The sequence below is a fragment of the Fopius arisanus genome, unplaced genomic scaffold (assembly GCF_000806365.1).
Source record: "Fopius arisanus strain USDA-PBARC FA_bdor unplaced genomic scaffold, ASM80636v1 scaffold00075, whole genome shotgun sequence".
Classification (NCBI taxonomy): Eukaryota; Metazoa; Arthropoda; class Insecta; order Hymenoptera; family Braconidae; genus Fopius; species Fopius arisanus.
The window spans coordinates 96,273-120,057 of record NW_011887814.1 but is presented as its reverse complement, the minus strand read 5'-3'; the positions used below and the strand labels follow the sequence as shown (position 1 = coordinate 120,057).

General features: G+C 38.2%; 1 protein-coding gene across 4 annotated transcripts in view; it reads left to right on the top strand.

The window, feature by feature from the left end:
* Positions 1 to 23,785, top strand: part of LOC105269821 (phosphatase and actin regulator 4) — a 68,367-nt gene that overhangs the window by 14,704 nt on the left and 29,878 nt on the right. For 2 of the 4 annotated variants that reach the window (XM_011310361.1, XM_011310364.1), the window contains 3 exons: positions 17,587 to 17,751; positions 18,070 to 18,168; positions 19,454 to 19,702. In XM_011310361.1, coding sequence (XP_011308663.1) covers positions 17,587 to 17,751; positions 18,070 to 18,168; positions 19,454 to 19,702 — 513 coding nt within the window. Of the gene's footprint in view, positions 1 to 3,603; positions 4,030 to 5,696; positions 6,031 to 12,969; positions 13,146 to 17,586; positions 17,752 to 18,069; positions 18,169 to 19,453; positions 19,703 to 23,785 lie in introns of those variants that run through there. The other 2 variants (XM_011310362.1, XM_011310363.1) reach the window with 2 other exon arrangements.

Sequence of the window (23,785 nt, the reverse complement as noted above, 5' to 3'; positions counted from 1 at the left end):
GTTATCGAGCTCTACAACGACCATACACCCAGTAAAATGTGCTATCGCCCTCAAGATGATCATCAGTTTAAAGAGAAAAAAAAATTGATAAAACTCAAATGCAGTGTATGAATAGAGGGAATTTGCAAAATTTTCTTCAGTTGAATGGGGCAAAATCCGGGATAGACTGCGATTAAAAATGCAATTAAAGTATTTCACGTGTCTCAATGGTAATCAAAAGTTCGAGACAAGATGAGGGTATATCCTCTATTCACCGTCAAATGATTCAGAATGATTACTCAGACGAGTCGAAACGAGTCCCAAACTAACTGAGAAAACTTCGAACTTGCCGAGTCTACAAGATGCATAAAGGAACGGAATGGAGTAAAGTTTCTCACTCCAGAGGGTGTTTTTTCTATCCTCCCCTGTACTGGAGAGCAAACTCTTATTGAAATAGTTTCGATATTGTGGTTTTGGGGCGCCTCGAGGCTAAATTCTGGAAATTTTCCTCAGTTTCGACAAGAATTGAATCGCCAATTTGCATTCAAGCCTCTCAGCAAGCCGAAGAACCTGAAATGAGAATCGGTAGTGATCCCCGTCAATAGATCGAAAAATTTACCGATCAATTGAAAAAAAGAGCAACAAAATCGCACAAGTGGATTCCAAGAAAATCCTGACTGAATTCCTACAGATCAATTATCGATCGCTAGATCCTTTTCACATTTTTTGCTCTAGCTGGGGTTCTATGGGAGCTAGAAGGATTATTTTTTTTTTAATCTTGTGTCAAATTTTCCAACCTATCCAACGGGCTTACCTACATTCAGATGCCTTAACTTCTCAACTCTTTTGATGAAAAAAAAAAATTAACAACAGGAAAAAGAAACTTGAATGCAGATTTTTTTTGGTATGATACGCGATCGAACCTTTCCCTATTAATAACTGGTAATTGAATCCATGTTTTGACGGCTCAGAGGTTGTCTAGACGGCGCAGATTGTCCTCTTCGTGTTTACGTCGCACTTTATCATGTGAACTGATTTCCAAGTCTCGGGATTTACGTCTCATTCATTAATTCAGCAATCAATTTATTTTTTCTCAATTTCGATGATGAATGCTGGATGCATTGAAATAACCCAGACTTTTGTGGGGGCATTTAACGTAACTGGGAGTATAATTAGAAGAGTTGCGAGGATATTCAAGCATGGGAGGCAAAAGGTGACGCAATATGTCGAGAGGTGAAACCCACAGGTGTATTAAAAGGATCTGTGGCATTTGCTATCGACTTCTAGCACAAATAGATTTATTTATTCTATTTTGCGAGCGCTGAAATATTCATTTCCAGCGTTTACCAACACTCGGGCGATTTAATAGCCATTTTCAATATATTATCTCGGTATATCCTCAATTTTCTCATTTATTGCTTCAATTTTGTTGGCAATCTATTCTTATTGGCTGTTTAATTTTTCATTGGTGGTTTACAATTTTTTTTTGTTTGCAACTTTTTGGTGGATGTCAATTCGAGTTGGTGGTAGCTGTTTGGAGACATTAATGCTGACAGGATGAATTTTCAACCGTAATGAGGAAAGCAATCTCTTCATTACGCTATCCGGCGCAAGTTCCTTCTTAACGTTCTCCACCTCCCCTGGTCGAGGGGATTAATTTCCTCTGGTTATCGTTGTCGATTGTTTGGAGCTCTGATTCTCTCTGTTCTTATCTCTCCGGTGGTTTATTTTCATTCGTAAAGATGAATTTCCTCAAGGATGCACTCTTGCGAAATTCACCTAAATCTCAATTAAAATCTCAAACAGTTGATAAAACTCCAATTCCATTGCTCATATGATCGTGAAAATTGGGAGAATCGTGACGTGTCTGTTATCATATCAGGGGAATTTTTATCTCTGTGCAAGTTGGTGAAAAAAATTGTTTGAAGGCCTTAGTTTCGACATGCTGTAGTGATCGCAGGCCGAAGTGGAGCACGACAAAGCTTTACTCTACCTCCGTCTTGAATTGACAATGTCATTTTAGACAGTGTCAGTGTGTGAAACAGAGGAGAAACTGGAGTTTGAAATAAAACGGTCACCCATCCACTTACGGAGCACGAGTGAATCGAGATATCGAATGTCGAGCGTCGAACCGACTTCGCCATCCGTAACTTCAGAGGTTCGAGTCCCTCAGAAGTTTATCACTTTTTTTTTCTTTTTTTTTTCATTTTTTAATTCAAGTCTATAAAATATCGATCCATCTGCTCCAATTTCCCCTCTATCAATCACAAAATTCATCCAAAAACGAAAAAAAAAACATTGAAAAAAACTACATTTCAATTTTTAGACTAAATTGTCAATCCTCAAGAGTAATGGAGGAAAAAAAAATTATTTTTTCTTACTGTCACTTAGATTTTCACGGGATTTTTCAAATGTATGTCATACCCCCCCCCCTCAAATTCCTCGGAAGCGGCATTTGAACTTTTCATTCCGAGGTTTTTTTAAAGTGACATTCCAATACTTGTTTTTTAGGTGTCGGATTATTTTCCGCGCTTTGTGAATATTTCCGAAGGGAATAAATGAAATAAATAAGATACTCCAGAGGGTGTGAATGGCGCTGTGTTTCTCATATTTCAGTCGTTAGTTGTGACAGCGACTAGACAGTGTGTCTACCTCACTTGATTTTAGATTTGAGAATATCTGCACAAATGGCCTTTCGGTTTATATTTAAAGGTCTAGACGCACTTCGGCCAATGACTCATCATCGGTATTTTTCTGTTGAAGTGCATTAAACTAGGGAAAAACGAGTCGAGAAAAAATCAATCAATCGATTGATGAGTTATTGTTCAGTTTTTCGTCCCATTGATTTCTTTATTTTGAGTCATCTGTTATCTCTCTATTCTCATTCACTTTCAATCATTCATTGCTTTGCCTATGAATCATTCTTTCGAATTATCCCAATGGGAGAACGACGATAAATAATAACTGTTGACATCAGTTCTACACCTGTCTACATCAATAAAACTCGATAACAATGCGTGTTACTATTTTTTTTTTAACGTAATCTAAACACAATTTCGTACCTATCATCATTATCAGATAAACCCGCTCGGTCGTGTATTTGCGTGTAATAAAACTCTTGTATCGTCTCTTTACCGGGTATTATATTAGCAAATAGAAAACAACAGAAATTCCTTTTGTTGAATCAACAGATTCGAAGAAAAGAACGAACTTGAGATTTTTGCAATTATCAGAATGAGGAGTTAACAAAAATAGTACAAAAATAGTGGTCAAAAGAAATTACATGAAAAAAATATATATTAAAAATATATATTAAATATATATATATATATATCTAATGTATATATATATATTTGGGATACTCCCAAAATCTAAAAAAAAAATAATATAGATGATAATCTGATAATAATTTGGATTAGCATTTTAATACAGCGTAAAAAGGTTGAAATATTGAGATATTGGTGGTGAATGTGATTGAAATATTGTGTGAAATTGGTGTGAATAGTGTAGAGGTGAGAAGTGATGGGAGTTATTGAAAATAGGATATAGCCTCGTGTGATGATGAATAAAGTGGCCGATAGGCGTCGCGTCGGTGGGATGGCTGCCCCTCAGTGCTCACGAGCCTCGCTCGGTGCGTGGTTACGTCGCGTCCCACTCTCAGTCTATTCACCCATTTGTTTCTACATCCCAATTAACAAATAAACTATTATTTCAATACCCCAAAAACAAACATCCGTCTGAGCTCATCCGTCCACCGACGACATCCGCCCCCGCCCCTGTAAACTCACTTTTCTAATAACCTCTAATTTAAAAGAATAATGTGTTCACTCTTCACCTACGGAGGCTGACGAAAAAAATATTACAAATTCCAATCGTCTTCTCTCGGTGAAATGACGAATAGTGACGCCAGTCGCCACAAACAGTGTTAATTCATTCTAATTAGTGAGTTCACAGTGCGATCGAAAAATCACCGATTATCGGTTTTTCCAGTTTTCTAACGTTTTTTCTATTCTTACCCAACGAAAAACAAAACAACAATCGTTGGCGCAGGTGAAGTATTTTTACAGATGCTTAAATCACAAGATGCCAGTTTGACACTTGATAATTCATGTCGGGACTTTCAATTGTCTTTTTAGTCGCTCCATTGTTGAGAACAAAACGAAAAATCGATGATTTTTATTTATTTATTTGTTCTATATTTTTGTTGGATTTATTTGAGTGGAAAAAAATTGCTTTGGGTAGTGAAAGAATTCATGGCCATCGAAAAATGTTACATATTTTGGCTCTGGAAAGCGTTTTGATGAAAACAAATGTACTTTTGTAGTTAATTCACGTACACATGCAGTGGATATTTTCTATTTATTTTTATTTTGGTCTGTGTTGTGGTATATCCGGCAGAGCGTCCCTGTATCTCTCGTCCATCGCGTGCCGCACAGGTGTTTCGAAACAACAGGGGTATAGGGGGAAGGGGTCAGGTAGCAGTGGAGGAAGTGCATCATCGATGGTTTTAGGGGAAATCAGAAGATAAAAATTCTAGTCCTTTTTTTAACTCCAACTGCTCCGGGGAAATGCTTATTTCATTATTTTTCATTTGGGAAGGGAGGGGAAGACCTTGAGGTGCACTATAATCCGTTTGTGATTAATCTCCACTGCATGTTTTATCTCATCTGTCAATCTTTTCTTTTTTGACTTTATAACTTCATTTTTTAGTCAATCATTACTGGACTTTTTTCATTTTCTATTCCACGGGGTTAGTCGTTTTTTTTTTGTCGTTATTCAAATTGAAATTGACGACAAGCTCTAATTTTTCGGGTTTCTAATATTGAAAAGTCGAAATTTGAATTGAAAATTATTGAATTTCATTAGTGAAATCTAGAGTGATCCCAATAGACAGGTCATAAAGTTTGTGATGAGATTAAAAAAATAAATCAATTCGATTTTCACCCAATAACTGTCGATTTACATTTCTTTCTCGATTTTTTAAAGGATACCGGGGTAAAATGAATTGACAACTCGACATTAAAATCAGAAATTCTCGGTTATCCAATCCCGGAAGAAAAAAACCTCTAGGTCAATTTTAATAAATCGAAAATTTGTTATTGCATCATACCACAAAATGTCAATGTGACATTCCACACGCTCGTTTATTTTGTAACCATTGAAATGGAATTCCTTATTCCACTTTCTACATAATGACCGACTGGAATAACTCATTATTTATTTATTGGATAATGAAATGGTGAAAAATTTGACCGTGAAAATTCCCTCGGAAAATGCCAAAACCGTTGCAACATTCCAGTGCATTTTTTATCACAACGAACATAAAAGATGAATAACAAAAGATTACAGGGACAGAGGAATTCCCGCAAATGATGTAAAGAGTGAATAAAAAATTTATGAGAGACAATATATCGCAATTTTTCATGGCCGTACTGAGGAAAAGCCGATGTGCATCGGCATATTCCTGGAAACAAACGTTTTAACAATGACTACCTCAGTTACCCAGAGAACAATGCATCCGATCACAATGAGACGCTAATTGAATATTTATCAACAATTTTTCAACTTGAGAAAGTTCTAAACAAAAGTTTTTCCCTGATAAATCTGTAACAGCAATTTTTTTCCACTCGAAAATCATTTCTAAAATGATAAAAATCGATTGAATCGTCCCCAACGCTTTAAACAATCGATAATCAATTGATTAATTGGCATTGCAGTGATACAGTGGACGTAATGCGAGTAATGAGACTAAATAGGTGACAATTTCACTCGTAAAAAGTGAAATGTCGATTCGTGTGAGTGGTGGTGTTTACCTGGTGCCCGGGTTACAGGAGACTAATGAAAAATGTACCAAAACCAATGATAATCAGTTGACTAAAACAGTGACTATTGTTGCTGGACCACAGAGGAGCAATAGTTTGGATTATTTGAATTTCGAGGAGAAACGACAGTTAATCGCCTCCTCATTGTCACTCAGTGATTTTCTTGCTCATGGACCAGCGGCTGCTGCTGCTGCTGCCAAAGAAGTTGCTGCTAGTACAGTTGTCATTGGTGAGTCATTCAATAATTCGGTCAATCGACCTTTAAGAAAATTATCGGTAATTACTCTACCGATCGACTCGGAAAAATTCTTTCTCAAATTATTTTAATCATCGAACTAGGGACCTCTATATTCTCGTGGTGCGAACACTCATTAACTCTCTGAGGATGAGTTCTAAAATAAAAATTCAAGGTCAAAAATATAGTGCTCCCCTATTTTAAAATGCATAAATAACACGTCAGTATTACCCAGGGAGGCGCCACTGAGACAATAAATTTTCGTATATCTGCGAAACGGAATATTAATATTGCACTGTTTAAATATTAATAAGTCGTTGCGCCACATGTGTCTTATGGGAGTTTGTGGTGCCTCGTGTACTAGCGTATGCATTGAATCGAGGTATTGCACACGCATGCTATGTTGCCAGCTGGTGTTTCAATGGTTCTCGATGTTTATGGGTTGGGAGGGGAGGGCTAACCAGTGGGGATCAATTATCGGTGGATAATGTAGTGACCGTCACCCGATATTCTTGATCATTTCTAATATCGAATTTAGGCCAGGCATCGATTGAATTTCGTACTTTTCCCTTTCATTCACTGGTGATAGGCTGTCAATCGGTTCTGCGTGCACTACTTTCAGAGAAAATCCATTCTCACAGATCATTCATAAATCCCGAGATCATTCATGGCATCCAAATAGGTTGAAATCAATGTGATCGGCTAGCCGGGGATTGTCCAACAAGAATGAAAAAAAAATGAATTCATTTCGGCTCAGTAGACCCTGAGAAAATCCTAAATGAATTTTCATTGATCATTTATTGATCGCTAGATCGCATTCACGTTTTTCTCCGTAGCTCGGGTTCTACGGGGCCAAAAGGGGTCGTCTTTTTTTTAATTCGGAAGTAAATTTCCTGATCTATTGCCTGGGGTCACTGTCGACCCTTGTCTTTCCCTCCGTTCAACGGAATTCCAAAAAACCGCCGGAATTCCGATTATTTTTCTGCGAAAAAAAAAATTTACTAGCATCGCGTAAACTTGTCGATTCGCGTGACCTGGCAACACCGCAATGGGCGGAAATCATTCATTGAGCAAGGGAGAACCCGCCAAGTCCTCCGCCGGCGGCATTGGACAGAGTCAGTCCCGGTGATCAGGCGCAGGGTACAGAAGGCCTTCTACAGACACTCCAGGGAGATAAAAAAAAATAATAAAAAAGGAAAACTGGTGGTTGTAGTTTGGTGCCTCAATCGGATGCTCTGTTTCTGCTCAAAACTTTTGACTCCCCAACCGCTTCCTCCCACCCTCCAAAAAAAGCATCAATTTCATGTCAATGACCTCAACAAAAAGTTTTCCTCTTCTTCATTTGCCGTGGAGTAAAAAAAATATCGCATTTTGCCGTTTTGGGAGAATTTCAATTTTCTTGCAAAATATTCGGGAAAATGAATGATTTTTTTTTTAACGATCTGGAGGACGGGGTGATTATTGATCCCCGAGGGCGTCTGAGTTTAAATAGAAAATTGACGGAATGAATTGACGAACGGAAGTCTCTTTCACAATGCGATTCCCTGATGCACAATAATTACAATTTGCGTAATTCATCCGTGGTTGTCTGTCCTCGTTCTGCAGCCACGTGAGAATTAATTACAACCGATGAAACGTCTTTGGGATGTGTTGTCTTTCTCCATGCGAGTGACGCGTCGTTGCCAAGTCTCTTTTATACACTTGTTTCACCTCTGAATTCATCATTCTGCTGTTGATTTGTGACGAGTATTACTAGTATGATCTCATCGAGCCATGACAGTTCGTCTAGTATTTTTTTTTTGCACAAAAAAAAATATTTGAACTTTCAAGAGCTGATTTCGAAGTTTTTTGCCACTCAATCAAGTCTTTTTAGATCGTTTCCGTTTGATATCATATGATTTCCAACAGGAATTATTGATGAGTCAGAAGAAAATTCGGTATTAATTATTGAATATTTATTGCGTTTAATTTAGAATAATTGTGAAATTGTCGGAAAAAATACTACATTAGATATCACATGGAAAATCCATTTTATCTCGATTTTTAGATCTCAATGAACTCAAAGTCAATTTGCTCATTGAGATTTTATTAATCAGCTGATGGTTCTGATGAGTACTTTTTAATCACTAATTACCGAGATAATTCCGTCATTAACGAGTGGCTCGATAATGCTGAATCGACCCACTCATGATATCTCAGAGTTGTGGGCATTAATTTCATATTTTTTTCCGTGAACAAATCGGCCAGAAATATCATCCCTTGAAAATGTCTTCCATCACTGGAAACCGAGCACTTAGATCCCCTCAAATCATCAATTTTTCATCTCCAAAAGATATTTCAGCCTCGAGGAAAAACATCCCTCCGTAAAAGTTTATTTCTACTCTCGACAGCCAGACGCCCGGATACAGCAAACAGGTGTTGAAAAATTCGGGAATGGCCATAGAATATACGGGGGAAATTTCGCGTGGTAGTTTACCCTTGGGGGAATATCGTCTGGGGATGAGAATAGACGATTATCATGAGGGTTGGAGGGTTGGGATTGGGCTCATTGGAAAGCGCGTGAAATCCCGGACAAATCGAGTGCGGGTAGATCCCTCTGTCTCGATGACTTGTCTTAGAACCAATATTTCTCCTCAGAACACGTGATTTATTCAGTAATTGATCCGCTTACCCAATTACCTCCACATTTTTTCTCAAATATTAAAAAAGAGACGAGCCGTTTTGCCCCAGTAGATCCGGAGAAAATTCCAAATGCCTTTTCATAGATCATTTATAGATCGCTAGATCATTTTCACATTTTTCGTTATAACTCACGTTCTATCTGGCGAAATTCAATCATTTTTTTTTCTTTTCTCTGGAAAATTTTTCTGAATCAACCAGTGGGTTCATCTTCAACTATTAGACGATTGAATTGAGCGAAAACTACTAGACAATCGATTTTTTTTGGTTTTGCTGTGTCAATTCGTTGTGAATGAGCGAAATAATTTATGAATGTCGGCATAAATTCCTCTCGCACTAAGTTAGAGGCATTTATTCAATTTTTATTAATAGAAAATGGTTAATCCATCATCAGGGGAATGAATTGAATTCAGTTTCTCTTTATAGACGGTTTAATGCCTCAACAGCCATCACTCCACTTTGCAACGCGATAATACGAGGCGTCGAAGCTTTGTTGTTGTTCCATTGTTGTACTCTTTCACCAGTGCCATTGCATATACATGTCCCACGGTGATAGAGTGAGGTTTAAGTACAAAAAAAACGACACGAGGAGAATGAAAAAAAAAACCGTGAAAGAGACGCTTTGATCCAGTTTTCGTTCAGTGCCGGACTCTTGAATGACGCGCACTTGTCTCTCGTTCTCGGGGATAGAAAAATACCGTTCAAGCGCATTATGACGGAGAAACAACAGAGAAAATACTATAATTTTGTTTTTTTTTTTATTTTCACGTAGTTTTCTCCTCCCTCTTCCTAAAATAAACCCACGATTTTAAACAAAGAATTGGAGGTGCATGAAAGCCAGGGGATTATAATGTATCATCCCTCAATGAGATTTTTTAACATCCATGAGGAGAATATTTATCTTAATGAAATTCGGTGCAATGAACGAGGAGAAATAGTTGGTTCTTCGAATTTTCAAATTTTTTAACGAAAATTGAATAAAAAAATTCTTGGTTCAATTTTTCTTAGAAAATTAACATCTTTAAATTTCTCGATTCATCGCCCCTATCCCTCTAGAGAAAATCACTTCAGTAGGGAAATTTTTTCATTGACTTTGAAGCCTTGAACGACCATTAAAAAGCGAGAAATTAAGTTCTTTTTCAATAGTAAGGAGAAAGAGCGATGGCGAGAGAAAAGAAATAAAACAGGAAATTCATCTTGCTCTACACTCGTTCCTGCAATCGAGATTACTACCGTCCGCCTTTTCTTCGTTCAACTACGGTTGGAAATGAAAGACTCTATCCCCTACAATCGATCTCCTCTTCAAGTTCCCCCCCAACGCCTTCTCAACGTAATTGTACCCCAGACCCGCTTTCTTTCTCCACCTCTTAGTCCTATATTTTTTATCTCACTTTTTTCACAACAATTTTGTATTCCTTTTCATCCTGTGAGACTTGATGATTGCCTGACAGGTGCCTACCTGACTCCTCCGAAATCGTTTAAATCCTCCAAAAAACGCATTATATCATTTTTCAGGCATTCCTTTTTAGTTTCAACCCGAGTAATTACATGTCTTTACAATATTTTCGAAAATACAACACTTGACAATTCCTTGAAAATCCAACCACAAAGTTATCGCTATTTTTCATTGTATTAATTTGAATTAAATTTCAATTGAATTACATAAAATTAAATTTATCATTTATCTTGATAGTTCAAGATAAATGGAAATTTCATGGTAAATGATAATTGATTTTTATCATTTATTATATTCATCGTGAAAATTTCATATGAATTGAATTTTTGAGTTGATTTGAAAATTCAAGGACATGAATCATAGTATTTTGTGGATCGATTAATTTTTGGAAATTGAGACATTTTTTTTTGGAACACTGCGTATATTTTCCGGGTGATATATTCGCAAATAATTTTTGTGTGGATTTACGTTGGTTATAAATTAAAGTAGCTACATTTGTGCGTGAGAATAGTCGTGAGATCGTGGCTTTCCCTGTCATGACTCCCGGTCGTTCCACTTGGTGTACCTAGAGGGCAACATCGCAATAGCTCATGAATCTCTGTGTAACATACCAAGTATAATCACAAGTACTCGTGATCCTCCGAGTTACTCAATCAGTTTCATTCAATATTTCCCACTTTTCCGTCCCAGAAATAAAAAATTACCCGCAGTCGTAGCTCATGAGAAAAAATTCTCCCAATAAAATTGATTATCATTCATTATTGCAAATTGATTGATTTATTAAAACTTTCGGGGCCCATAATTTAAATAAGTAGGGGTTTTATGCAGATATTACTTGCGGGTAATGATTACTTTTTTTTTTTTTCTCTGCGTACAATTAGATTTAATTAAAAAAGAATGGAGACAATTATTTCTTGTTTAATGAGTTTAACGACCTCTAATAGCGGAGTTTATAAATACACCAATTAATTTCATAAATTGACCTCAGCCTGAAAATGGATATCGCGGAGGTAGTGAAAAAATAATCACCAAGTGAAAATGCAAGTTGAATTAATTCTTGGAATTTAGTCTCCAATCTAGAATATCTTGAGCATCTTCCAAGAGGCAATCGTGTCTCCCTCTAAACACCAACTGCTTCCACTCATCGTCATGAGAAATACAGTGTAATTACTCTCGTTGCGTCATGCACAGTCGAGTCACTTGGTACTTTATTTATTAATAATTTTAGCCGTATCCCTTTGTTTTTTACTGCCGAAAAGAAAAATCCTGAAAAAAATGCCCTGAGTGAGGAATTAGTTTAGTTGATTCATAAATAATGTCTTTTTCCTCCCAATGTGCGGGCGAATGTCTTTATGAAGATCGTTAAGAGAATAATTTTACAACGATATTAATGACTCGTTTTTATCGTCCTCTCCTCGGAACGATTTTTTCATCTGTGTCGAAAAAAAAAAAATGGCGGAATCGTGAGAAAAAGTGGGAAACAATTTTCCGCATTCCGGGGTGATGTTTCATTGCTGAGCACTACAGTTTTCTCATTCTCCCTTCAGTTTCTTCCCTTTTTCGGGTGGGGGAGGACTCATGTGCTCTTTACGACGTCACATTAAAGATCCATAAATTTTTTATTGACAAATTCCATCGGGAAGAGTCTGTTTCCCCGGAGAATAAACTTTGGGCTATGAAAAATCACGATTGTCGGATTAAAAATTGTTCCATTCTGCTAGATGAAACATTTCCACACAAATTATCACAATTACGACTTATGGCTCTTCAGAGAAGCAGCGATTTTCATTGTGTCAATGAATTAATTCATTTATTTAGCGTCTGCCACTGGGCATAAATGAAAAATGAAACTGCGAAAAATTCATTGCGTTCTCTCAAAATTTCCAAATTAATCAGGAATTTTCATACACTAATTTTCATAAAAATTCTATCCAACAGTCTATTTAGAGGATGATAAAATTTCTTGGAATTAAAACGCATCCGGAAATTGAAAATAGGGTAGTTGTTTTGCCACAATTTCCACGAATGTGATTAATAATCGGCGTATTTGTGTGGATCAACATGATTGTATGAACCTTGACCGTTCAACCATTGGTGGTACTCATCTGCAGGGTCGTTGGTACCGCAACATACAGCACTCGGTATGTTTATCCTCAGTAACACTGGCAAACCGCACAAATCCAGAAATAGACACTGACTCCTGCCGTCTCATACAAACCCAATAGCCTCTGGCTTTTTCATCATCCTCAACCGATGTTTCTGCTGAAAAATCAACTACACCGAGTTGATAAGTCACTGCCAATATAAACACATTTTCCATTGTTGAAAATGCCATTTCTAAAGTACTTGTCAAATTCACTTGACAACTTTCCATCAACTTTACATCTTTCGCCAACTCCATTTTTCCAAGGATATTGCCACCTCGTAGATGATCTCAGAAATCAAATAGACGCATCAGCACAAAAAAAATCCATTCGAAAAAGTGCAGAGAATCAAATTGATCCCGAGAATTTCGCAAATTTCTTCATTCAATCCAATGAACCCTGGAAAATTGTCCTGAGACGTTTCCGGAGTTGAAACAATTTCTCTGGAATTATTTTTCCACTTCCGGCTGCTTTGAGCCGTTGATCCCTCTATCCGGGAGTTCTGGGGAATTTTTATTGATTCATCCACTCATTTCACAAGTTTATTATTTATCTCTGGCTGTTCATCGTTGATCGGTGAGTCTCACCTCTGGCAACTATCCAGTTTTTTCGAGGTGCCTTCGAGTGATTGCTTGAGCAGCGGCAAGCACCAGTGGAGCTTGTGTCGCTGCTAGAATATCATCTGCAAGAACAAGTTTATCAGATATTTATTTTTGTGGGTGGAGAAATTCTTTGAAATTGTATTGCGTTGGGTTGTGATGTGCCTTGAGTGGGGAATGGCGTGATGCTGAAGTCTGATCAGCCGAGGGAAAAACGAGGAAAGTGTAAATGTTAGTGAAAAATTTCGATAAACAAAATTATTCAAATTCCATTCAATTTTCCCTCAAACACGCGAATAATTGCGTATCTTATCAATCAATCTAATTACCACTACTTAATTAGCATTTGTCTTCCGGATTGATTATCCCATTTTTATTATTTTTTTTTCGCCACTTGTTCCCAACTTCTGATTTCAATTCAATCAATTTTGATGCCCATTAATTAGATTCGGTGGATTTTATTGACGTTTATATTTTCAGAGAAAAGTCGTAGGGAATAAGAAAATTAAAGAAAATTGCTCTAAAAATGACGGAAAATGTCAAGCATTCTATGTGGAAATATGAAGATCCTCGGAATTCGCCTCGTTTTAATCTGGAAAAAAGGGTGTGGGTCGTGATGCATCATCTCCCAATGTCTTCTTCACTCCCATTGGTCGCGTGGGTATCGGGAGCGTGCGTAGGCATTGAAAAAAAAAAAACATTCACCTTTTTGTTCAAGTCACTCGGTAATTTATTCAAGCTTTATTAGGTCGAGTAAGTCACTGACTTTGACATCCTACTCGTTCGGTTATGAACCCACGGAGATGAGAAATAATAACAGGGTCATCAGTTATTTTTCCTTTTTTTTTCACTCGTTTTGTTTAGGTGAGTGTATTGCCAAGCCCCCAGTGGTATGCGTCCAATGTTTACCCGCGAGCCAATGGTATGCGACCTTCTGTGACATGCATAGCACGTATTGAGTCAATATCCTGTTGAAAATAAGAGTTGAAGAAGTTTGCGCATTCCTCTATTATTTTTCCACGGTCCACGGATCCACGAGTCGTTTCGATGACACTATTGGGGGTCGAAAGTGACCCCATTCGATAGATCTGGAGAAATGACACGGAATTAAAAAAAAAACCGTTCATTTTGGCCCGATACATCCGGAGAAAATCCGAAATTACTGTTTTGTAGATCATTCATCGATTTCTAGATCATTCTACATTTTCCGCCGTAACTCCTGTTCTACTGGTCCGAATTGAATAATTTTTTTTCCCCTAAATTGGAAATTTCGCAGTCTTTTGATTACGGCCCTCATCGTCCCCCGACTTCGATCCTTCTTCAGAAAAATCCCGAATTGCGTAAGAGCGTGGGAATGCACCAGTGAAATGAGCACTCGCTGAATAAATCTCAGTCACGGTCCCAATGACATGACTTTTTTTTCTCGTGACGCATCGCTCGAGTACGCAAGCCATGCAACAGCTTATCTCCTGTCCTACGTATCACCTACGTTATTCCCTGCGTACACACACTATTGCGGATCGGAGTAAAAGTGAGGTGGCGGTAACGAAGGTAAACGAGTGAAAGAGAGACGGTCCTCCACGCCTCGACTCCAATGTATATGTATATATTTTTTTTTTAAATTCATTTTACACATACGGGAGTAACGGTGCTAGGCGTACGCTCTCTTGTGCATTCAACGCTTTTATGAGCGACATTTGTTCCCCTTCCGAGGCTTCCGGATGTCCCTCCCACCAAAACCAATACTGCACCCTAACAGTTACTGATTTAGGATCTATAAATTTGTGCGATTATTTGCAGCCTCCATCGGTTTTCGCAATGATTCTCTAATTTTTTACATTTTTCGACAAGAGTCTCACCCTTACGGTCATTTGGAATATTTCGAAATCAATTTCCTTTCTCCTTTTTATATTGAGATTGATAAAAACAAAAAATTTCACAAATTCATGTGATGAATATTTTCATTGATAATCTTTCGTTGTTTTTTGCGGAAGGGAAAGTATTGAGGTGGATGAATGGAAGTTTGAAGGTAAAAATGGATTCTCACGGTTTTGCGGTCATGCAGAAGTTGGAAAATTGGGGGCACCTAACCACGCTCCATCAGTCGAGAAATCGTCCACCTCGAGTGCAGTGGAAAACAAGGCCATGGGCTCGTAGTCCCTCGATTATTGATGCTGCACTCATTCTTTATCCCTCTCGCCCACTGAAAAAAACTTTTCACCGGGGTATTGAATTTCGGCACGATACACAGGCTATCTGAATGAAAAAAAAAAGAAAAAAAATAGTGAAGAATCCGAGGTGCATTGAAGTCACATAGACTCCGAAATTGCAATTACATCAGGCACTCCTCTCGGGCTCGTGAATATCTCCAATCCTTTTCCCTTATTTATTTTTCAATCCCAAGACGACATTTTCTCATTGTCTGGTGGATAATTGAGTCTGATGCGTCCTCTCCCTCTGTCCACCATCTCCATTGTACTCCATTGGATTTATTTTCGCGCACACTCAGTTCTCATTCTCCACAATTCCGTGATCGACGACATTTCGTATTACTACTTGATGCTTGCCTACGGCCGTTTGAACAATTACACCGAGTGACTTGCATTGAAATTTCCCCAATTAAATTCTCAAATTCCCCTTCATTATCGATCCTAGGAACTGATTAAACTCAACTCCAGTGGAATGATCGGAAACCTACTATCAAGGAAACGAATTCAACCTATTCTCCTATTTTCTTCTTAAATTCGTCCGATATTTCCAGGAATTATTCCCTCAAATAGACTAAATTTTATGTTAATTACGAATTACTAGTGCAAGGTGCATAAGCTGATCCCTCCGTTATCAAGATTTTCCTTATTCATTCCGAAGAAAAAATGGTTCGTCCAATCAACTCGATTTTCACGCTGGGATTATCTCGGTCTATGGTAGGCCTGAATGAAAATCGAAGCCCCAAAAAATCTCATTAACTGCACTTGTCTCCACTTGTCGAAAAAAAAAAATGCCGACCCCCGTTGTGAAATAACGAACGACAGCAGCCCCTCCCCGAACTACCGCTGAAAAACACCGTAACGTTCACTTGATCCTTACCATAACGATTTTCCCCCCTCACGTCATAAAATCAGAGAGAGAGGGGAGAAAGAAATCGTTAATTACGGTTAAAATTCAACCACGAAGTATCGAGTGAAATGGTACTCTCATTATCGTGAAATTAAATTTCGAAACGTTAATGACGGATGTATCGTTACTCAAATTAATACATGAAAGAGATGACGGGATGGAGTGGAAAATAAAAGCTACCAGAGGTTGCCGAACTGACGGCACTGGGTATTAAGCTTGGCATAAGGGATGTCGTACAGAGGGGCTCTGTTTCCATGGTTACTGTTGGTAGCGGAGGGGTAGGTACTTTGTTTTCTGTCTCCAATTACCTGGGACCGGGTTGACAACCCAATGGCTATACGGCCAAAACCCTTGGACAACCGGTTAATGTCATTTCTGGGTGCAGTCAACTTGATCTTCCTCGTTGACAATCTCTGAGTTGTCATATGGCTGCGGCATCTGCATTTCCCATTACAGTTCTCGCAATACGTAAATGAAACCAACTCTATGGAATGACGTGCAAAATTTCCCAGCGAATGAAAAAAAAATTATTCATTTCGCTTGGCTAGGTCCGGAGAAAATCCCAAATCAATTTTTATAGATCATTTATCGATCGCTTGATCACTATTGCAATTTTCTGTTGTAACTCCCGTTCTATGGGGGTCAGAAGGATAATTCTTTTTTAGTTTTGCTGGATTTCTTGCGGTCTACAAAATGGGATCTGTTTGGACTCCCTGCGTTCACCCCGCCGTTCGGATAATCTCGGAAAGAGAGTTTTTTTTAGGTTAAGGGGTTGATAGTAGAGGAGTTTTTCTGTTTATGTGCCAATTAGTGCCGTGGGTCATCGGCATGCAACTCAAGTGCACCCGTCAAGTAATCGACAAGCCAGACCCTCCGGTAAATTCAAACCCCTACGTCAGGAACTTATCGGGTATCGATTTCCCCCCTCCCGATATATAGCGACAAACGAGAGTGCAACCACTATCCAACAAACATGTATATACAGGCATTTGCCCCGGCATAGGACTCCAGAGGTTAGATTTAATACCCTAAAAGCCGTTCGATGTTTCAATGAAAAATTACTCCAGCGCACACAACAACTTTCAATTTTTTCCCGTGATTTTCCCCCTTTTTCGACTATCGGAGGGTGTTTCATTGTTTAGGGAGGAGTCGTCATTGTTTTATAGTGATTTTTTATGGATTTTGGGATGTGGGCGCGGCTGAAATGAATTTCTTCGGTTACAAGGGAGAATTTATCACCAAACATCAATTATCCACTCATTTTCGCATTTATCTTAATATAATTCGACACACGTCGGCGCAAATTCGACTCGATAACGCGGGAATTCCGTTACCCGAATCACTGTGATAAGATAAAACTACATCTTGAAACATTCCATCACTCAGGCTCTTTTTATTAAAATTATCTTTCAATTTTAATTTCGTACAGAGAATACAACCAAAGAGCTATACCGATTTTCTCAGCGATAAATCGTTGAGAGTATTTTTCTATTGATTGAAAATTGAACATGATTTTACTCAAGTAAAAAAAACCATTTTTAATATTTTGTTACAGCAAAAAAACAAAATGGCGCAGCCCTGCGAACGAATAGCCTGGGTTCAGGTGCACGTACACCACCACTCGAACGAAAGAGTAAATTCTCAGCACTCGGTAGATTATTCAAGCCCTGGAAGTGGAAACGAAAAAAGAAATCGGATAAGTTCGAGGCTGCTTCAAGATGTGAGTGATTATGCATAAAATTTCCCCCAAATAAAAATTTCAATCCATCCATAATCATCAAACGAATCCAAACCGGCAAAATCCCCTTCAACCCTTCAATCCAATTACCGTTCACTCATTCGAGTTTTCGGCGAATATCTCGGAATCTAAAAGACCTATCAAAATTTTGATTAAGACCTTTTTTGTGGAGTGAATCGAGAACTCAAAAAAATTCCCCACAATCGTTTCGGTATCTCCCTCTGTTTCCGAGATATTTCCCGTAAACTCACGTATCAATTCTCACCTCGTTATCTTATCATTAATTCAATTAATTTTCAGCGTTGGAGAGAAAAATTTCTGTCAGAGCGAATCGAGAAGAGCTCGTGCAGAAGGGTATCCTACTGCCAGATAGTCCGACCTCACCCATACCAGAGGAGGGTAATTATATTTTTTCTGCATTACCGACCGATGATAAAACAGGCGAGCAAAAAAAATTAAAAATCCATCATTGATTCTTGCACTTAAACGAAAAATACAAAAGAGTAAATCTCCAAAATTCATCCATCAATTTGAAAAAAAAAAGAACGACACATCTTATCCGGTATCATGAATGGGTATCACGAATTATCGAATTCTCGAGAAAACCGTGAGAATTCTGAAAATGGAATATTTCGCCTTTTTTTTTTTCTTTTATGATTTTTGAGTTAGAATGAAAATTGAATTATAGGATTAATTGTTATTATTATAAATGGAGGGGGAGTAAATTGATGGTGACGTGTGAAATAAACAAAAAAAAATGATCGGGGATTAATTGACGCAGAAGACCCCTGGGACACTCGATCCTTTATCTCCACTTTACGATAATGCGCTTGCGCAAGGTGTGAAAATCCCCGGGGTTACCGCAGTCAATTCTCATTTTTTTTTATTTACTCCGGTGAATATAAATTCAATCGTGATGAAGAGCCGGTGATGTATTTTTTTTCCGGGGGTCAGTAGAGCACACGATTGCACCGCCAGATCGAGAGACATCTGACTCTTCATTTCTCATGCTTTATCAATTTTTTGTTTCGGGCCACATGTCTAAATATCGTTTGCTAAAATATAACGCCAGAATAACATCCGCAAAAATACTTCACGATATAATATCATAAGGAATCAATATTATTCCCCCAAATATTAATACTACTTAATATACTATTTCAATGAATTTATTAATATTATATATATAATACATTTATTTATATATTATGTTGATAAATTGATTGTATGATAATTGGAAAAATTCATCGACAAGATTGATAAAATAATGACTGGGAGAAATTGAATATTCCCTTGAGTTCACCCCTTCCACTGCTGGATCTCATTACTCCCTGTTTAAACAACCTTTGAACTGCTAAACCATTATTTACTCTCCCTTTGGATTAATGTCAGTAGGCTCCAACTTGTTCGTTGTTTCCGCTGCTTGAAACGAGGTTAACACACTCGAGAAATATTCATCCACCTGGACATTGAAAATTCACACAGTCTCTGTAACGAGGTTGAAGTGCCACGAGAAGATACAGAGTATGTGTCTGAGTTTATCGGTGGTTAGACTAATGAGGGACCACTGGGTGCCCACATTCCCGTCATCAAATTACGCTACAATAATTTCACCCCGATAAACCCTCACGTGAATTATCCAAAGTTTTATCAGTTAAAATTTAATAAAAATTGTCTGTTAAAGGTCCGACGAATGACACGTACAATCAGAAACCACCAACCCCTCAGCAACATCATCATCAATCATCAACAGGCAATCAATTCACAAATACAACACACAGCCATCAACACCATCAACAAAACACTGGATTGTCAAACTCAACGACTGCCAATTCACATTCTACTGGATCAACAAATAATCCAGCATCAACGCATCCATCAAATATCTACTCGGGTGTACCATCAGCTTATCAGCTGAACGGCAGTACGCAAGGTAAGAAATATATTTTATTTTTTATTGATTGAGATCACTCGAGATATTCGAAATGATTGAGATTTAACCACGACTTGATTGAGATTTAACCAATCATTCGAAATATTTCGAGATCGATTTCCTTTCTCCTGTTTATATTACGATTATATTACGATATTAGGATCGTGGAAATAGAATTGAGAAGAAAAAATAATCATGAAAAACGGAATAATCTTTAACGAGTTGAAAATGTGCCTGTTGAGCGTGAACTCCTGGAGTCGTGTTTTATCGAATCGATCCACGAGGTGAAACTGAAAAATACGTGAGAGTCTTATCAAGGGAGCGATCGAAGTTGCCCTAATTACCGGATCTCGGATACGTTAACCTTTCAAAAAAAAAAAGGGAAACAGGGTTTAGGAGTTAATTGGGAAGGGGATGACAGCCGTTGGGGTTTAGCTCGCAAACATCGTGGGGTTTGCGGGTTATTCAACAGGGAGTTAAGTTATCAAGTGGAATTGAACACCTGAACGAATTCATCGAGTCAAGCCACTCAATTTAAATCCATCCCCATTCCTGCAAGACCATGGAACACTCAAAAATCATCGATACCTCATAATTTACCAATTAATCCCCTGATTAACAACTTTACTTCGAAACAATCTCTAATATCAAAATAATTTTCCATAATTCTCTTGAGTTTCTTCAATTCAATTGGTTTAAAAGTTGGTGAAATAATCTTCTAGTGAGTGAAGCTCTTGAAAATTGAGAGGTAAATATCGCGATAAATACTCTTTTATTTTCTTGAATGCAGTGATTCTGAATAGATGTCGTTCTTTATTTCACCCTTCGTCATTTAATTCAATAAAAATTCGATACGACTGGTAAAATAATCCCCGGGGTCTGACACGGGTTTCACGATAAATCCAAAACCGAAGCCACAGAAATGTTTTTTTTTTCTTCCAACCATTGAGGGGTAGATTTGGATTTTTAACAAAAGGTTTGAGTAGAATTCAGTGCCGCCCCCAGACATGACCAGACAAAAAGCCCCCCATTGCAGTTATTCGTTGTGCTACCGTTGAGGTGTACGATCGATACATCCACCTCTTCACCGAGAGAGGGTGTATACACCTTGAAGTTTAACCACCAGAACTCGTAAAATACCTTGTTTGTACGTTACATCGTAAAGAAATTGGATTTCTCATGAATTCGTAATAGTAATAAACCATAAGAAATCATTCCACTCGGTCACGGCGTCGAGACGGCGTCCGATGCTATCCCCAAGGGTCTCATAAAATTTAAATCAGTCCCAAGATGCGTAACGATAAAATTCCATATCTGTTTCCACCGGGAGTGTCAAAAATTCGCGTAAAACTATTTTAACATATTCGAGAATCAATGAACACTCGATATCTCGCTCCACTTCACTCAGGCACACATCATCAATTTTCTCATCCTCGTCCTCATCTTCACGAGAGTTTCACCCAGACGTTTTCCTTTAACGCGTTCAACATCATTTTTCATGGTGAAAGATTTATAAAGTTGTTATTAGCACGTCGATGGAACAAATATCTAAGTTTTGGTCTTGTACAAACGAGGAAATAACCTGGGTGACGGAATATTGGGAGTGACGGAAATTCAAGAAGGGTCGCCGTGATTGCCTATGGCCCGTCTATCCACCGGGGAATAGCGTCGGCCGCCATTTATCTTTCTGTCTATCAGATTACCAGACACAAAAGTTATTGAATCACGTTCAGACAGTCGATATATCGAGTCTCGTAAATCGGCTGACCTTGATTGGATTGGAAATTACCCAGGTGGATAGATCGGTCAATTTACCACTCGATTAGAAAACATAAAAATCGGATGAGTAGATTTCGAGAAAATCCTCATTGGAGTCTTATCGATCGGCAAATCATTTTCACGATTTCTGTAACTCCAGTACTAGAAGAGGGAAATTAATCATTTTCGAGTGATAAAAATTCTTCTAAGATCAATCAATTCATTCATTTCATCGATCGCTCGTCGATCTCGGGATCGTTTAGCAAATTTCTAAATGAGAAAAAGGGGATGGGGGATCACGATCGTTTCCGAGAAATCGGATTGTTTTTATTTGAAGTGTGATGAGATTGGTGACCTCTTCGGGGGTCAGCGATTCATCACCAAAGTAGGCAGATCGATTTTCATAGTTGCACCTACTGTGGCTGGTGTGACATGAGGTCTAGAACAACCTGTCGTACCTGAAACCTATGGCCCATCTGAGTGCCACCAACACCAGAAAACTGGTTGGGCTTTTGCACCAGGGGAAATGAAAACGAACCCCTGACGATGCATTCCGTTATATGCACGTACGAGTCAATCGGAAATCGATGGACATACGTGACTATCATGATATACCTACAGGTGCATTCATTCTCGTATGTAACGCAAGTCATGAAATAATCACAATAAAATACCGTGATGGCGGTGAATTTTTTTTTTACCCCTCCATTTTCTCATCTCAACTTCTTACACTCGGGACGTGGAACATATTTTCCGATCCTTTCATTCTGTTTTTCCATTGAGAATTGATGGAAAATTCAATTTTCCACCGGGAAGCCATTTTCATACTCGACAAGTTTTAAAACATCTTCCAATAGATTGCCAGGGAAATTTCCGATGGAAAAGTCTGTATGATGACCTACTATGACTCGGTAGATCACTCAAAAATCCTAAATCTGTTATTTATCGATCACTAGATCACTTTCTCATTTTTCGCTGTAACTCCCGTTCTATGGGAGCAAAAGCGTCGTATTTTTTTTCATTTCGGCTGAAATTTTTCGTTCTTTCCAGTAGTGACATCCCCAACCCGTCACCCTCTCCCTCTTCACCCCCTCCGTGCAGCCTTTGAAACTTTAGATATTAAAAATTTCAAATGATGGATTCAGTGGTTTTTCGGCATTTGAAAGATATTGTTGGGACTGTAAAAATGGCGAAAAATGGGGAAAAATGGAAAGAATGGGGAAAATAAGTTTTTGAACAGTGGAATAGGTCGTGTTAGGTCAGCCACCCATAGGATAATACTTCATGTTGGTAATACATCCACCAGTTCCATGTAGTTGCGTTAAACCGACGACGGAAGGTGCGCGTACGTTTCGAGCTTGCAGTTTCTAGGTACACCGACGGGCTTTGGGTGGGAGGGGAATGGGATTGGGTGGGAGGGGGAGGGGATTGGGTGGATAAAAAGGGGGTGGGATTGGTGTACTCGGTAAAGGTGGCGTCGGCGTCGTGACGCCCGGAGAGGGTTCAGTTGGTGTTCGACCTCAACTCGTGTCGTGTAACTCACGATAATTTTCCGGTTGTGGGAGCACAAAAATTACGTTATCAGTAATTTCTCGGTTTGTTCGCTGTTTGTGAATTATCACCGTGATATTAAATATTAAAATCGTTAATTACCTCAGGCGAACCCCAGAACAACCACTTAAATTTTCCTCCCTGTTTTTCTTCGAGAAATTCATTTGCGTTATTAATTCATCATTTTTTTCATCCGTAAAATATTTTTCTACGGTTGGATACTCAATTATCAATCGCACAAACAGAAGCATTTTGTTTACTGAAGAAAAATCAATTTCCCGATCAATCATTTTCTGGAACATTTTTGAACTTTTGGGGACTAGTGAAGGGAAAAATTGATCTTGGAGTCTTTTCTATTTGCGATTGTCCCTTTTCTCAATAAATTTCGAAAAAATTGAATTGTTTTTTTTTTATTGTTTTATTAAATTTATTAAGAAATAACGGAATGGTGATTAAACAAACAATAACAAATGTGACGTACATCGACCCCTAACATCCTCGTGACCCGGCGACCTACGTAGTGTCTTGGCCGGGGTCAGTGGGTTCCGCCCGGATGTCAAAATAAATTTTTGCAATCGAAAAAAATTAATTCCACTCTCCTGTATTTTTATTTCACAAAAGTGGAAAAAAAATATTGTCGCGCTTTTGTATCTCAATTTTTTCCACCAAAAAAATATTGAAGATCCATCATTTTTTTTTTGTCCATTTTGAATTCGCAAAATTTTTTCAGTTTTAATTTCTACTTTGGAATGAAAAAACATTTCTGAACTCGAG